Genomic DNA, 18,395 nt, shown 5'->3' on the forward strand with positions numbered 1-18,395 from the left:
GGGGTTTCCCCCACCCCCCCCCCCCCCCCCCACCCCACAGGTTGAACAGCAAAACAGATACAAAATTACAATACATAAAAAACAATCATAATAATAATATAATAATAATGAATAAAGCAAGACAGGTACTTTACCATTGGAAAAAGAAAATTAAAAGAAAAGAAAATAACAGTCATCAGAGATGTTGGCATGATTTAAGTGTTTCTAATGCTGTGGATAAGATGTCAAGTGTGTTTTCTTGTGCCCCATTGGATCGAGCTATAGAGAGTTCCAGAGAGATCATGTCCATTAATGAGAGGATCCATTGTGAGACCTCAAGTTTATGGGGAGGTTTCCATTTTAGGACGAGCAGTTTAATGTGCATTTTCTAACAAAGCACCATGCTGCATCAATCTGCCAGGATGGTATGGACTGATCCGACACACACACAGTAGGTCTTTATACATCCTGCTGGGAACTAGTAGCAGTAGCAGTAGCAGTCCTGAACCCAGGACAGAACTAGTAGTAGTAGCAGTAGCAGTCCTGAACCCGGGACAGAAACAGACTAAAGTATCAAAAACCAAGGGATATTTAAGTATACAGAACACAAACTTGTATTGGCCCTCTGCACTCGGAGCGCCTGAGACTTGCATGTTATTATGTATATAAATGTATAGTCGAGGTGCACTTATCTTTTTATGCATTTGTAACTCTGTGTACATTACAGTACAATGGAACCAGCAGGTCCATTTGGTTCCATTTGTACACTGTCAGAGTTATAGGCTATTTACACTGAGGACGTTACAGTGTAGAATTCCGTGTGATTCAGAGGTCTGCTGTATCATCCGACCAGCACAGGCGTGGTACTAGCCTGGCTTATTCACCGAATCAGCCGTTGGCAAAACAAAATTGCCTGCCGGCGGATTACGCGACAGTGTTGTGTGATATTAGTCTGGCTTATTAGCCAGGCTAGGCGTGGTACCACATACACAATGTCACTGCTTTCAACACATGACATTTCCATTGAGAAATATTTCATACACCATCCAAAGTGTGTGTGTGTGTGTGTGTGTGTGTGTGTGTGTGTGTGTGTGTGTGTGTGTGTGTGTGTGTGTGTGTGTGTGTGTGTGTGTGCACGCTCAAGTGTTTAGTGGTTTTTGTGTTCATGTTTTGTTTTGTCTTATGTAGCCTACCTTGTTTTGTGTTTTGTTATGTTCTGTATAGTGCATGTTTCGTTTTATGATTTTCGGGCTGCCGCAATCCGTCCTGTGACTTTTGTACACTTGCCTTTATGTGGAAGATTATAGGCCTAGTACTGTATGAAGAAAACTTGATTGATAAAAGAGAATCACTGCCCTAACAGTGGCCACTGGCCATATACTGGGGGGGTCTCTGTGGTAACAAGACAACTCACCCTTTTTGCACCTCCAAGTGAGTTGTCCGGACATCTCACCCCGAAAGTCCGGACAACTCACTAGTCTTCACTTTCGGGGGTGAGCTGTCTTCACTTTCGGGCACTTTCGGGGTGAGTTGTCTTCACTTTCGGGGTGAGTTGTCTTCACTTTCGGGGTGAGTTGTCTTCACTTTCGGGGTGAGTTGTCTTCACTTTCGGGCACTTTCGGGGTGAGTTGTCTTCACTTTCGGGGTGAATTGTCTGACTGAATATGTATACCCTTTGGGCTCTTTTATATACTTTACTGAATATTTCCCATTTATCCTTAATATAATCTAGATTCATTCAACCTTATCTTCTGAATTACGGCATAGATCCACTGTTCTTGATTTCTCTCTCTCTCTCTCTCTGTGTGTGTGTGTGTGTGTGTGTGTGTGTGTGTGTGTGTGTGTGTGTGTGTGTGTGTGTGTGTGCGCGCGCGCGTGTGTGTGTTAAACTTCTGAAGAAAGGTGTCGTCTCTGTCACTGCTGGCAGCCTGGCTCTCTGCCAGTAGTGACAGCTGATATGATGACGATGGTGGTGGTGATGAAGAAAAAGAAGATAGTGGTGACGTCATTCTTTGGTGGTTCACATGGTTCCAGCCCCCCCCCCCCCCCCTAAATGACTGTCTGACATAGTTAGGAAATGTACAGATTGTGAAACTATAGGGTCCATTTGGTTACATTTGCAGTTGCACAACTGCAGTGTAAGTTCAATTAATGGATGGTCTTGGTCATGCATGGCTCTCTGCCAGCTGTGACAGCTGTGGATGATGAAGATGATGATGGTGACGTCACTCTTGGATCAATGTGGAAGATTTCCCAACCAAACTCTCTCACACTAGTGCAGCAGCACTGAGGCACACACAGGACTGTCTGTCTGACTGGCTGCTTAGGTGTAGTTTAAAAGTTTATACAGGAATATTACATTTCTAGAATGCGAGTTTTCTTTCAAAAGGACTATATCTCTTTTTACTCCATCTCCATGACTTGACAGTACACTGGATTAAGTGTATTTTAAAGCTCTTTGCAATTTATTTAGCCACAGCACAGCAGCGCTAGCGCTTTTAGCCTCCAGCAGCTAATGCCAATATTTCCTCCCACCGACCCGACTGAGAGAAACAGAAGAAAGAGCAGGAGGAGCGATGGAGTGAACATGGAATAACAGAGAAGCCGACAGACACACGGAATGAAACGGCGTTTGCTTTTCATCATAATAATAATGATGATCGGGAAGCCGCAGAAGGAGGAAGAAGAAAGAAGATGAACTTTGTTCCTCATTTCTTCAAAGTTCAAACCGTACGGTAGTGGGGATTGTGGTTTTTTTTGCAATGACGGCGACAGACAGGCTCTGTTCTTCTGAAGTTTGAATCTCCTGCTAATGCGATCAGTGGACAATAAGTACATGCATTCATCTCTCAACCCGCACAGAGGTAACACGCACACACACACACACACACACACACACACACACACACACACACACACACACACACACAGAAGAGAGACACACACACACACACACACACACACACACACACACACACACAGACACACAGACACAGACACACACACACACACACACACACACACACACACACACACACACACACACACACACACACACGAAATGTTTCCAATTCATCCCTATAGAATAGATCCTTTTCACAGTGGGGATATCGACATTCATTGTGTTAAAGGTGCAGTCCGTAAGTTTACGCCCAATATCTGTCCCAAGGGAAATATTGGGCTTATAATGGTAGTATTACTTGTCAACTAAATGTCCTGCCCGACACCAGGTCCAGGGTCTGTTTCTTAATGGAACTGTAGGGAGACCACGTGTGCTGCCTAGTGTAGTGGTTCTATATGTTTTTGATTGAAGTATTTATTAACAGTTTGCAGAATTACAGTACATTTCAAGCACAACTCCATACAAAAAACTGTGAGTGGACAACCAAAAAAGCACTAGACTTGTTTACACGAGGGTCCACCTTGTTCAATTCATCATTACATTTAGAGACAAATATACACTTCTATAGCCAAAAAACAGGAAATCATCATCATAAAGGAGGTAAAAAGGGCCATTAAAATAACGTATTAAATAGTTCCAGATTGTTGCTTGAATAGATTATGCTCCTTATTACTACTTTTAGTATTTTCATTATCTAATTGTCCAAATGTTAGTCTACAGTAGTATAGGCTACTACCAAATGATTGTGAAAGTCTGTTGTTGTTATTGAGCTTATATAAGGCTTTTATAACTGCTCAATCAGCTGATTTGAGTTGAAAACCAATCAGTGCTGAGGCCTAAATTCATCATCCATCTGTCAGATGACAGCGCTGTCTGCCACATTATTAAAAACAACACAAGTTATCGTAGGTTTTTGCTGAGTCCTGATATGCATTTGGGCTCCTCAGCCTTTTACTCACACTCGCACCATAACTGCTCATGGCATGCACAGATCATTTCAACTGTCTCGAATGAATGATAACATCACACCCTTCTGTGAACCTGTCAGCCCCCGAGCAGAATTCTTCTAGACACTGTTCAGGTGGCTCACATTAAGATACATTATGCAGCAAGTTACTGTGTATATAGGCACACGTTTCCTTTTATGCGGGCAGTTAATTAAACCTGAAAGGGTAGTTTCATTATGGCATTAACCGTCACTGTTTATGGTAAACCACCACTTTAACAGCACCCCACCTTCAGGGGCAAGTTTCGTCACGCAGCATTTCTTGTAGGAGGGCGTTTTGTGGCTGTTTTGAAGGTGCAATTAGGGTTTAATTTAGCTGCCAGGTGATGACAAGGCACCGGGGGATTCATAGCTTTTGTGTCTGTGTTTCGTACCTGAATGAGTCAGTTTGACTATAAAAAAACCCCAGAGGGTGTCTGTCCCCCAGTTCACAACTTTTACTACCTACTTACTTACTTACTTAAATACTACCTATTCTGGCCAGCCTTCAGGTTATGAGTCATCATCTGGTGTTGTAGGTTGTAGAACAACAGAACACTGGTTCTCAACCTGTGGGTCAGGACCCCTAGGGGGGTCCCCACATGATTTTGGAGCAGACCCCAAAGATGACAGAAGTGACAATTTAAGGACTTTTAAGTCATTTTTAATACCTAAAAGAAAAAGACCATTAGTCCATTACGGCATCAAAAGTAATACAAACTATACTATAAAGTACTGGTCATACATCATTGGCCAAATTGTCAAATAATATTAGAAAGAGGCCACGAATGTGAAAATAGTCGATTGCGAGACATTGTGACTTGTGAGCTTGTAGATCTGCTATTTTCACGATATTTATCGAGAGCAAACTAAATGTAATGCCCTCAACTCCTACTGTACATTCCAAGTGCTTGTCGGGGTGGGGGGTTCCAGCCTGAAAAGGTTGAAGGACCCCTCTTAAATATAGAACAGTGGTCTTCAGACTGTAGAGTGGCTCACAGCTGCATCGATCAGCGCAGCAGTTCTTGTGCATGATGTCAGTAGGCCAAAAATAAATGTACGTCCACACATTATTATGCACATAACATTCATCATTTTCTAACGGAAGTCAATGAGGATCGGTTTGTGCTGAAATATTAGCCAAATTCTGAATGTCTTAGGAAAGATATGTCATACACATGATTGATGTCACAGGATGGCCACATGAAGTCCCAGATCCACAATGGAGCCAAACCGTTCTTCCCGTGTAGATCCTGAGGTCCACATGATTCAATTTCATTTTATGTAGAGAAACAAAATGCACAATTTATTGTTCACCTTTTCAGTGGGTATTGTTTAAGCTTGACAACATTTTAAGCCAAGCTATGATTAAGTAACACAGTACTTGAATCTTAATACTTGTTCAATAGGTTTACTTACCAATTTGTATGTAAACTGAATGTAATATTTAATTTTAAATAAATGTGATCTTGACATGTCTGTTAAAAACATACTGTATTGGATGTGTCATACAACATAGTGTACTCTATGCATATATTAATATGCATAATCAATATGCATATGCATAGAGTACGTATAGCAATACAGAAATGTTTATTATCTGATTTATTTTGGACATGGTGGTAATGAGAATGTATTCCTTATGCACAAAATATTTGGTGAGTCCTGGGTCAAAAGTGCTTCCACAGGTGGGTCACATCACAGCAGGAAAAATGTTGGGAATGGACTATTAGAGCCTCCCTGTTGAGCGCTTGGATGCTATATGAAAGTGTGTCAAAATCCACTAGCAGCTGCAAGCCATGGGAAAGAATGGATGTTTTCATGTTTGTGTTGTGAATCTTGGCCTCCTCAGTTTATAACGTTGCCAGAAGTATTTGTAGACTTACTGTACTTCAGAGGAAACGTTTGATTTGGTCAAAAGGGTTGGGATCATATGAGCTGACCTAAACATAGCTAAAAAATCAGCGGTTGTATAAGTAACTGGGTGCAAATCTCCCCGCACCATAATTATGGACTGTCCGCCGATCCCTCTTCCTGTATCTCAGGAAACTCAAGTCAGGCTTTCCTGTGTAACATACTTAACCGAACACACACAGACAGACAGACAAATAATGCAAGTGGGTCAGAGAGAGAGTTGTAGTAGTGGCATTTTTCATTGTGGGGATGGGGCCTGTCAGTGATTGAGTGACATTCCAGCGGGCATACACTAGATTTAGGTCAGACCAAACAAAGACATCATTCGCAGGCTTGACTGACCGACTGTCTCTGCTGAAACGCGTTGGGCAGCAGCCTCCCTCCTCCCTGTGCGACCGACCGCCCTGCTGGAATGTGGCACATAGAATTATTATGATCATGAGCTGCTGCCGTGGAATTTTACCCCATCTCCCCTTCTCTAGTACAGTAAATGCTTACAGCTTTTCGATTCTATGTGCAACGTGTCCAAGTGGTTGGGTTGCGTGCCAGCGTGCGAGTTGCTGCCACAACAAGCGCACACGGTAACCACATTGGTGCTGAGGTAGGGAATGTGAGTCATAGATGACGCTGCAACATTTCATTAAAATGCATGTGTTCCATGCCAAGGAAGCCCCAAATAGTCCGTTATACCCGTACCGCTCTGGCTAAAATGCAACGTGTTTTGCAATGTGCGCACGTTGTGCTCTTTTAGATCTTCCATTTATGGTATTTTTTGGAAATTTGGGAAATTGTAAAAGTTTGACAACGTGACAGAAATAACCAACATTGGATTGCCAGGTTCATAATGGTTACATTTGAATAGTATAATAATAATAATATACTGTAGTATGACATCATTTGTTTATTTATTTTTCATTTTCCTCTCCTGTCCAATTGCTCCCCTACTTTGAAAACCTGTGCACGACGGGCTGCTCTGATAACGTTAAGAAATAACCAGCTTGGTTTACCTATAATAACTTCATACTAGCTTCAGTCAGTGTCTTTGGATAGCTTTGATCCTCTTGTGTGGTTGTCGGGTTTCATTTACCCGAAACCTCCATTATGCCCCATTTTGTGTGTCAGTGCCTGCCTCTTGTGTGTGTTCAATATGCATGTGTGTTGCTGCCTCTAAACCACTGTAACAAAATAGTTAAAATGCCTGAAAGACATCTTTTGAGAGAAGACTAAATTTAATTAAATGTTTTATTTTATTTTATCATTGGCATCGTTGCATAATTGGCCAGATGCGTGGCTTCGGAGAAGTAGCTACAGGGAGGTCTGTTTCTCATGGGTTAGAGGAGGTTGTGGTCAGATCCAGAGTCCAGACGGACAGACGGATTAGACACGGTTGCATGTCACCGCTCAGTGCAGCAGTGAGTTCTTGTCTCTTGTCGCTGGCCTGCCTTACGGCCGCTTGGATTTATTTTTGGCTGATGACCTTGACAGGAGTCCATCCTTCCTGATGTCGACTGTGGTTCCATGCACATCCCATACTAGGGCTTAAGTGCACTTGTAAGACCGGTAGCTTCCTCCTAGATCACAGAGTAATGCCGTCGGCCCCCACCCCCCGCATGCTGTCTTGACTTGTTTTTAGTGTACAGTGATCAATGAGTAATTCTTGTGTCTTGTCTGCTTTTCAGGTTCTTTGTGAACGGAGACGAGGGGAAGATCGGCGTGTGTTAGAACAACAAGCCGTGTGAAAAAAACGCTTCCACCTCGAAACCCTATGGTATTTACCATACCTCTCTGTTCTGGAATAAATGATAGCAGGCAGACACACTGGGTCAACAGTGTTTCTGTACAGCTTTTTTCTTTTTCTTGATTTTTTTTTAAAGGACAATCACTTTGCATTCAGCAATGGAGAAGTGGGGGTGAGCTTGCCGCAAGCCCCCTCTCGACATGCTGGCTCTGGGGCCTGAGCAGGTGAGGCGAGGGGGGAGAGGGGTCAGTGGCCTGCAGGTACGGACCACTTTGGCCTGGCAGGCCCCTCCTACGGCGAAGCCCCATGCTCAGGACCAGGGCATGAGCATCAGGCAGAAGATCTCCCAGTGGGAGGGCCGCTGCAGCCAGAATGCTGACATCAAAGCACACGCTCCGGTCTTAGCACGAACTGTTTCGGGGGACGACGGACTCTGCGGCGATGGCTTGGGAAGGGTACCCCAAGGCAAAGGGGTCCTTTCTAAAACAAAAAGCCTGGGTTTGGATTTCCGGGAAGTTCAAACTGCACCGCCTGGCAGAAGGTCTGAGCCGCCACAGCAGCAGAACTGTCCCGATGTAATCGCAAACACAGTTCCACAAATACAGCCACTAGTCGTAGCACATTTACAGTCCTCTCCTAAAGTGGACGGAGACACTTCTGACTGTTCTGTGACACAAATCATTACAACCAACGGCGAGCTGAAGGTCGACTGCCTCTTGGATGGTGAGGTGGTTTCGGAGCTCCTACCTCCATTAGCGGATGACCAAGAGGACACCATGCCCTCGGGGAACTTCTACACTTCTAGAGGTTTCTGGCGGAGACTAGAGGGGGACAAACTATTATGGGATAAAGCTAGAGAATCCTCTGGAGACCTTCCGCCTGCTCCACCCAAACCACAACGAACTTTCCAATATCGGGGAGCTGGCGACAGGACGGAATGTTTGGCGCAGTGGGACCGCAGATTCAGGCCTAAGAGAGGTGGAATAGCTCAGCCACCTAGCTTACCACTCCCTCCATGTCCTGCTGCTAAGACCAACGGCCTCTCAAGACACAAGAAGAACAGGTGAGCGATGACGCTTTGGTGAAGTATGGTGGAAAAGTAAGCCATTTTAATATTGGTTATGAAGGAAACATGATGTTGTGTGTGTATAACATTTCCTAGTGGAGGGGGAGCTCTCTCAGTCATTTTGATCTGAATGATGTGTTTTTTTTCACAAAGTGAATGCTGAAAGAAAACGCACCTTTTGTAAAACACACAAACCAAAACATCTCCTCTAGCCTAGTAAGCCTACTCCATTCATCTACCTTGACGTCAACTGCTTATCCGGAGTCAGGTCGTGTGGGGCAACAGTTCCAGACTTCCCTTTCCAGGGCAACATTAGCCAGTAGCCACTTCATCCTGGGGGATCCCATCCCAGTATGGGGGGGATATAATCCCCATCCCCATCTGGTCCTCATCGAGAGCTCTGTGAGGGACAGTGCTCTCAGAGTCTGGCTGCTGGCCGGATTCTAGGAGCGGTGTCACATGATCTGTGGTAGCGTCGCACTCCATTGTCTGGACATGGCCTAGTTGTGGAGCAGCCAAGGATACCGGGTTCACTTTTGGTCATTTTGTCGGCATGTACACAGACACACTGTCACTCAATCAGCCACTGATACCATCAAGGCTTTAGGGAAACGGGTATTAAGTCACTCATACACAGATGACTCTGATTTGGTGACTCATCTTCCAGCAGTACAGTTCCCTGCTTTGTGTCCTCCACGCCATGTCCACTCTCTGCTGGTATCATTGCCATCAACATGTTTTCTTTTCTTGGAATGCAATGTGTTTTGCAAGCTTGTAGATAAAAAAAATCACACCCGTGTGAAGTGAGGGGCGCTCTTATCATCTTACAACATCGAGGAGGGAATTCAATGATTCAATGATTAGGTGATGTAATGATGATGTAAAACAAACGGTGTCAAAACAAACATTAAATTCTCTTTATTGTTAATGGCATTTAATGTTTGTCTTAGGGACAAGATGACGTACATTTTCCCTTCATTGTCAATGGCGTTTTTAAAACAAACATTGAACTAAACACAAACATTAAACCTGTATATAGGAGGGGCTATAGCGCCCCTCAAAAATAGGGACACCAGGTTGAAAGTGGTTAAATATATATCATTTCGTTTTTTTTGGTGGGATAATTTGCCTCTGTATTGGTAAATCAGTGTACACAAAGTATTGATATATCGTTGTGAAACAAGCCCAAATTGATTAAATCAATTAATTACCAGCTGCATTATTATTATCTGTGGGTCTGCTGCTGACGTTATGCCACCTTTTAGCTGCGCTCCGCTGTTATGCTCAAATTAGTGACCCTAAAGAATTCTGAGGCAACATGGCTGGAGACGAGGCAGCCAATCAGAACTGCTCGACTAGCCATGCCTTGCAGACGATGGGATGTTATGGGTTGTTGCCAGTGGTGACAGAAATAAGCTAAGCAGCTTCCAAAAACCAAACCAGGCAAGCAACTGTGAATTCATCCACGTTAGGCTGGAAATATGCAGACTTGGCAACACCGTCTACCGGTCGCAAGTTTCCCAGGTAAACACTGACCTGCCGCTTCTACGAAGCAGCTGGTAAAAAGAAAATGTTATACACACAACACAGTCATGTTTCCTTCAGATGTATAATACTAGAATTTCGCGGGCCTTCGGCCCGCTCATCCCAGAGTTGCGTTGCCCCGCGTTGCGATACAGAAGTCCACAGATACAGAAGTCCACAGTGACACGCGTTGTATGCAGCCGTTTTGTGTTGCAGCGCGTGCGCGCGCACGGCTCGACGCTTAGCATTTGTCCAAGTAGCACGTGTGCGACTAAATGGGAAAATCTAGTCGCACAGAATGTATTTTAGAAGCACGATGAAAAGTTAGCAAATGATGTGTTTGAGGGCCCTCCTATCCTATATACAGCTTTAGTCCCCACACGTCTCAATATTTGCCATTGACGATGAACGGAGAAATTAGGTGGAAATTCCCCTAAATATGACGTAAATTTAATTTTATTATTATATATATATATATATTTTAATTTTTGTTTTGTTTTAATACTTTACTTATAAAAAAACCTGTCAAGCCGCACCCCGCGGTCCTTTCCCGCTAACCTGAGCGGGGCTCCCGGACCCTAGCCTGCTGCAGGGGCTCACATCATCCCACCCTCGAGAGGGAAGAAAATGCAGCCCCTTGAGCCTACCAATGTGGTGTTGTGGAGCTCCTCCTTTCCCCAAATGGCCAATCCCAATAAATGCAAAAGTAGCCTAGTGTGAATACTTCCACAGGCTAATTACTAAAGGATAAACTATCAGTCTTCTCCAAAATCTGTCAGTCTTTGTCAACTCAGCAGGTGTTGACAACGCATTGTAAACAGAAACAGAAGCCGTGGGTCACACCAAAAGTGGTGACCTATAGAATCCTGTACATAGAAGCATCACGCAATCGTCACCCCTACACAGCTGTCATTAATTAATGGTCTTGACTTGATTGCCTATGCGTTCAAGTTATATAGGGTGAAAACCGTGAAATGCACAGGCTCATCTTACATCGCTGCTGGCTGCCAGTGCAGGCAACATGCACATTTCTTTCCAAGAAAGTTTCAGGGCACACTACTTTGCTCACTTTTCTGCTGGTAAATGTGAGAAAAAATGTAAGGACTGGAAAGCTGTGTCTTTCTCTATCTCTCTCCCTTTCTCTGTCCCTCCCTCCCTCGCTGGGGTGAAGACGTGTGCGCGCTCTCTCTCTCTCGCTGTCTTCTCTCTCCTCCCTCTCTGGGGTGTGTGTGGGGGGGGGGGGGGGGGGGTTTAGTTGCGCTGCCTTCGACAGTGCTATACTTCTCCAGCAGCGGTGCAGAACCGAGAGAGTGACACATTCTTTTGGATGGGTATGTGTGTGTGTGGGTCACGTGGTGGGCTTTGAGCAAATGGGAGAGGGAATGTAGTGTTGCCAGGTCCGCGTATTGTAAGCGAGTGGTAGTGTGTGTAAGTAGCGTGTTGAATGGCATTTTTTCTGTGCTTGTTTTCATAGACGTGGCAACAAATTAGGCGGGGGTGTCGGTGCTTGTGGCGTGTTTGTGTTTATTATTGATATTGATATTGTTTGCGAGTGTGGACGGGAGCCGGCTTTAGTGGCAGTGCAATGACAATTTTTACGCGGGTGGTGTTGAGTGTGGGCGTGCGGCGCGACATGAGGAGATAGCCGTGGATCGACGCGGAGGGTAAGTGTGTGACGTGTTAGTGTGTTGTTGCAGTGTGTGTTGCTCCTGCTTCGGCTCCCAGCGTGTCGGCACCCAGCGTGTCAGTGACGTAGTAGCTGGTGACTTTGGGTATTGTGTTGCGCACATGTTTTCACTTGTATAATAGATGTAGTACTAATGTGTGGTCGTCACAACATCCCAAGGCACACCTGGACTCACGGCACACCGTTTGAGAAGCAACAACAAGCACACATCTGGAGATTCTGGACCGCATGTATCCGTGCTGGTCTAAAATTAATTTATAAACTCTTGGTTTATTGCTTACTTTTAGTCTCAAATGTCAATGTGTATTAACCCATTTTGACCGGAGATCAGATTCTAAAAATGTCCTCTACATTCTGACAGTTTTCTGAAAAAGCTATGTTTCTATGTCAGTCGTTCTTCGATTTTTCAAAAATAGCAGACCTACAAGCTCATAGCGCGCCACTCGGTGGCGCGCTATGAGCTTGTAGATCTGCTATTTTTCAATAGCTAAAGCATAACATAATGCTAACACCAAAAGGGGTTCCCTCGTGCTTCGAGGTGTTGTGAGCATGTAGAGGTGAAAAAGGAGCAAAACAACAACTACAGTGCCAAAGATCAAATCTCTGAAAATACACTGATAGTCAGTGAAGCTATCTGTGTATGAAAAAGTTTAATCTGCAACACAATTTTAATATACAATAATATTGTATGTTAAAATTGTGTTGCAGATTACACTTTTTATGTATGTAGTGGTGGGGGGGGGGGGGGGTTCCCTTTTTTTGCTTCATCTCTCTCTCAGCTGAGGGGTCCTTGTCCTGAAAAACCTTGAAGACCCCTGCTATATACTTTATACAGTAGTTGACTTGAGTACCACAGGAGTCTATAATACTAGGCCCCCTCATCTTTCCCTCTAAATATCAATTTTTCAGAATTTTCGCCCCCAGAATAGGGATGCTATAGGGTTCATGTGGTTAACCGACACTTAACCCATTTTGTGCGGGAACCCCTTTTGGTGTTAGCATTATGTTGTGCTTTAGCTATTGAAAAATAGCAGATCTACAAGCTCATAGCGCGCCACCGAGTGGCGCGCTACGAGCTTGTAGGTCTGCTATTTTTGAAAAATCGAAGAACGACTGACAGAAAACTGTCAGGATGTAGAAGACATTTTTAGAATCTGATCTCAGGTCAAAGTGGGTTAAGCCTGATTTATACTTTGTCCCACCGCGCTGTCATGTGCAGTGACAGTAGCTGATCTACAGGCTCACAACACAGCGTGATTTTCTTTTATTATATAAGTAATCTTTGCCTATAATGACATGCCCAGACTAGGGACAGCAGGTTGAAGGTTACAATGTAAACCAACCCAACCCAGTGCTTCATATCAACATATGGAAGTCTAGCCAATCGAGTGGCTCTTTGGACAAACCACAAAGACAATGACTAGAGAGAGAACAATAGCAACTATCTAGGCCAATGTTCCCCAAACAATGGGTCGGGACCCATTTCTTTGGGTTGTGGGTAAATATCTTTCTTTACATAATTTCAAAAGATTTTCAATAATAATAATCATAACATATATATATATTTTTTTTCCAAAGGACTACATTTCCATACATTTTCAAAAATAGTGAAAATCTACCAGCTCACAACGTCCTATCGCAACATATTTGTTCTTTTTTTTTAAAATCTATTTTTGAAATCGAATTAATTTTGTACCTTTCGCGTCTCAGGGAGACACCAAATGTACCTTTTGGGTCTCATAAGCTGAAAAGGTTTGGGAAGCCCTGATCTAGGCCAGTGGTTCATGATAAGGACCCCTCGACATGAAAATGTATTTGACTCCCATGGGAAAATGTTTTGGGCTAGGGACCCCCAGAATAGAACATTTGTGTTTAAAAGAAAATGCTAAGTTATTCAAAACAATTTGGGTTTGATCAATAATAGCAGATTTACAAGCTCGCAGCGACACGCTGTGACCTTGTAGATCGCCATTTTTGAGTGGTGCAACCACTCCAAGGAACAGCAATGTCCGTGTTAACCTACCTATGTGACTATGAGTACCAGTAGGGGCAAAAGTGGCGCTGTTGTGCCAGAAACAGAGAGAGAGAGATAGTGCTGCACTGTTGCCTGCTAATAAGATAGAGAGAGAGGGGGGGGGGGGGGGGGGGCAGGGGGAGAGGGGAGTTGCACCACTCAGTTCACACGGGTGTGATTTTTAAATAACATAATAAATGGATAAAGTGGTAAAAATGATTGTGATGCTGCTATATTGCCCAAGGAGGACCCCTGGTGGTCCCTGGACCCCACTTTAAGAACCACTGATCTACTACAGTATGTATAGGCTATCTTTGGGACAACATCAGCCAGGCCTCTGTTTCTCATTGTCCCCCCCGCCTCTTCCCCTCCTTCCGTCCTTCGCAGGAAGTCCTTTGAGTACGAGGACGCGGTGCATCTGACGAGCCAGCAGGGCATGCTGGGAGACGAGTCCAGGCGCTCCTCCGGCCTCTACCACGCCTTCTCCGACGACAGCATTTATGAGGACATAGTCTGTGAGTTTCACTTCCTCTGTCACACCACGGGCCGTGGGGTCGAGTCACACGGGCCGTGGGGTCGAGTCACACGGGCCGTGGGGTCGAGTCACACGGGCCGTGGGGTCGAGTGTGTGTCATCTACAGATTGGACAACATTACATTTTATTTGTAATTGGGGATTTGGGGTGGTTGCACTTTGTCTCCCTGCTCTTCTATTGAGACCTTTTAGATCGTGTCAAAGGTCATGTCTCACCTAGACACAGGATCTGACACAAGATTCAATTTATCCCCTGAGCAAGCAGGCAGGCACTATTAGCTCAACGATAAACATTTCAGTGCAGGAAACTGGGTTCAAATATGGGGTAGAAGAGGAAAGTTACATAGTGCAGATTTAATCTAACTACTCTACATAACAGATTATAAGAAATAAGAAACTCGTTTTACTAATCCTTTTTTTGTCTCTGTGTTGCAATGCGTCCCCTTTACATTGTGTTGATTTCAGTAGAAGGTATAAACAAACACATTGACCCCTTTTCCACCAGTTGGGAACCGGTTCAGTTCAGAACCAGTTTTTAGTCCATGAGCCAGAGCTCCAAAGTTGGAACGTTAATTATGAATTGAGTGGGCAAAACCATACCTATATTAAATTGTTTATAGGATCAATATAAGTCAATTAATATATGATAACCCTTCCACAGTATAGTACATACATTTTTAAGATTTGTAATACAATAAATCATTGTCTTTGTGTAAGTAATCAACTGGGGAGGTTTCATGGTGATAACAATTTAATATAGGTATGGTTTTGCACACTCAATTCATAATTAACATTCCAATTTTGGAGGTCTGGCTCATGGACTAAGAACCAAAAAGAACTGAACCGGTTCCCAACCGGTGGAAAAGGGGCCATTGTGATACATTGTTGAAGTGTGTAGTTAATGAATATTGACTTTTTGTTGATAAATATTATAACACTGCCACACATTCTATTCTATTCTGCTATTTTATTGTGTAATGATGACGTGCCAAAAATAGGGGTAACGCCAGGGTTACGTTGTGGTTACATCATTCATGCCACCCAGCTCTGATGCCAACCTGTCACCTCTTTTGACCTCTGAAGCTCGCAGGGGTTCTCGTTAAAAGCAGACAAAGACAGGAAGTCATAAAGACCATTGGCCGAATACACTCACTGCTGTTAAAAGTTCCATTTATACACAGCTACTCACTGCTGTTACAAGTTCCATTTATAAGTCTGGTTTTACTGCTGTAGCTAAAACCTGGAGAAAAATGCCATTTTTAAGGGCACTGAAAAGGAAGTTTACAATTCACACAATAATCTGATAACTGGGAATAATCAGGTTATGGCAATAATTCAACTAATGCGAAAATAGAAGAAACAATATAGTAGAACAAAGCCTGAATTATTACGATTCAGTCAATAATTTTATTTCTCATCAAGGACATGACGTAAAATAGCACCATAAATATCTCTATCTAAATATCTCCTGTCACTTGAGTTTGATCTCATGGAGATGAAGGATGTTTGATTGATTGAAGTATTAACAGAATTACAGTACATTTCAAGCACAACTCAATACAAAACTGTAAAACTGTGGACGACACCATAAAAACCATTACACTTGTTTACAATAGGGTCCACCATGTTCAATCCACCATAACATTTAGAGACGTACAAATATACAATTCTATATAGCCAAATACAGGAAATCATCATGGAGGAGGTAAAAAAACATATACAGTGAGGGGAAAAGGGGTGGGTGATTTTACGGGGGCCAGTTACGATTTGCATCCATCCGTGGTGGCATAGGAGCAAAATTAATTTAGTCCCTTGTTTGTGCCAACTCTGGGTTGCACATGGTTTGTTGAACTCCCTCTGGTGTTGTGGGTGTGGACTTTGTTGACATTAAGGAAGTATTTAGACAGGTAGGGCGGCTACATGGGTATCTTGGTGGTGTATCGAATCTTGTGTTCATATTCTTCATTTCAGTAATTGATTGATTGATTATTTTATTAGACAGAAATGCAAAACGGTACAACAAGTATAGCATTTGTACTATAGTACAGTATAGTATTTTATAGTATTTGTACAAGTACAAGTATTTGTCTAACCCATTTTGGGCGGGAACCCCTTTTGGTGTTAGCATTATGTTATGCTTTAGCTATATATAGCTATATATATACCTGAAGAAGGCAACTTGTTGCCTTCTTCAGGTATATATAGCAAATAAATATATAGCAAAAAAATACAAATTTGTGACTACGAGCTACTATCACGACTACTATCGTGACTACGAGCTGTGCGGCCTCTCTCCTTTCTCAGTCATGCTTTAGCTATTGAAAAATAGCAGATCTACAAGCTCATAGCGCACCACCGAGTGGCGCGCTACGAGCTTGTAGGTCTGCTATTTTTGAAAAATCGAAGAACGACTGACACAGAAAACTGTCAGGATGTAGAAGACATTTTTAGAATCTGATCTCAGGTCAAAATGGGCTAAAAGGATTACACCAAAGATGTCCTTGCGGACCTATATAGATTTTATAGTTTCCTCTTCAGTTCAAAAACGATTCCTCCTGTTTTTTTATAGTTTACTGCACCCAGGTGCCTTGTTTTCTATTTGTGCAAACATTACATAACAACAACAAAAGGTATCAAACAGTTGCATGCATTGAATTATTTTAAAGATATGACTATTATTATTTATTATTATTATCCCATGTCAAGATACAAAAACAATCTGCTCCTTCACTGTTCTGACACTATGAAACACTGTGTATCTCCTTAAATCAATGGTTCTCAAACGTAAAAAGTGAATGGACCCCCAGTTTGATTTGCGTAAGGCCACAGACCCCCATAACTCTCGGACTCTGTGTACAAACGGAATGGCGTCCGTCCATTTGCTTGCATCTGTACACTCCCAGAGTTAGAGACCCGCAAGGGTCTGCTCGGGTTCCAAACTGTCAATCAAGCTGGCAACTCTCTGGAAAAATAATCACTGCCTTAACCCAGTTAGGCCTGACGTCGAAATTTGTGTCTTCTAAATCATGACAGTTTTCTGAAAAACCTCATGTTTCTATATCAGTGGTGCTCAATATTTCATGTCAAGGACCCCAAACATTATATGTAATTGGCCGCCGACCCCCCATCTGAAAATATGTTATTCCAGGAACCCCTCAGAAGAAAAGATTTGAGCTAAAAACTTTCATGATTTTTCAAAAATAGCAGACCTACAAGCTCGTAGCGCGCCACTCGGTGGCGTGCTATGAGCTTGTAGATCTGCTATTTTTCAATAGCTAACACCAAAAGGGGTTCCCGCCCAAAATGTGTTAAAGTCTGGAAGCTAGCCTTTTCTTTTTCACAATGTATAACCTACAGTATGTAGTATTCAGTTCTGTTAATCTCTTCTGTCTAACTACTATTGACTGTCACCCATCTCCCCTTTAGGTGAAGGGCCCAGAGAGAACCCTTATGAGGATGTCAAGTTTTCTCCTACGTGTGTCCAAATTGAGAGACCCAAACCGTGGACAGTTTCTCTAAGGCAGAACCCCCAGGCACCAAAGGTAATGGAGATCAGAATAGCTTGATATTGCATGTACTGTTCACAGGGTGAAACGATTCATTGAATTCTTCAAAAGAAAAACTCTAAAACTACCTCCCCCTGGCCAGCCGGGGCGCCCGATGGAGGGGAAAGGAACTGGTCGGAATAACGTGTTCCTTCCACGCGCTACGTCCGGCCAGGGAAATTCCCCCCTGTCAGGTGAAAAGAAGCAGCATGGACTCCTCATGCATAGAAGGAGGCATGAGGTCAGTCCGCTGCCCCCCCAGGTTGGCAGAGGAAGTGTAGCGCCCAGGATTACATTAGATAATTGGCACTGGGTGAAAAAACTGGGTTGCAAAATCGTGGGATAAAAATTGAAAGGTTAGAACATAAAAAATAATGGCTTTCGTGATGTCAATAGTGTGCCATTTAGTACCTAACCAAAATGTGAACGCTTGTCTTTGTTGAATATTTTTAAATGGACAGTAATGTTTTTGACTGCTGGGTAAACGCAATTTGATGCTGTCTGTTG

At 43.3% G+C, this 18,395-nt stretch overlaps 1 protein-coding gene across 2 annotated transcripts in view; it reads left to right on the forward strand.

Annotated features, from left to right (window-relative positions):
* The first annotated feature begins 2,259 nt into the window (after positions 1–2,259).
* Positions 2,260–18,395, forward strand: part of dennd2c (DENN/MADD domain containing 2C) — a 41,438-nt gene continuing 25,302 nt past the window's right edge. For both annotated transcript variants that reach the window (XM_079489618.1, XM_079489619.1), the window contains exons 1-4: positions 2,260–2,843; positions 7,460–8,581; positions 14,197–14,324; positions 17,770–17,885. In XM_079489618.1, coding sequence (XP_079345744.1) covers positions 7,719–8,581; positions 14,197–14,324; positions 17,770–17,885 — 1,107 coding nt within the window. In that variant the 5' untranslated portion in view covers positions 2,260–2,843; positions 7,460–7,718. The remainder of the gene's footprint in view (positions 2,844–7,459; positions 8,582–14,196; positions 14,325–17,769; positions 17,886–18,395) is intronic.

Source organism: Electrona antarctica, assembly GCF_951216825.1.
Source record: "Electrona antarctica genome assembly, chromosome: 2".
Lineage (NCBI taxonomy): Eukaryota > Metazoa > Chordata > Actinopteri > Myctophiformes > Myctophidae > Electrona > Electrona antarctica.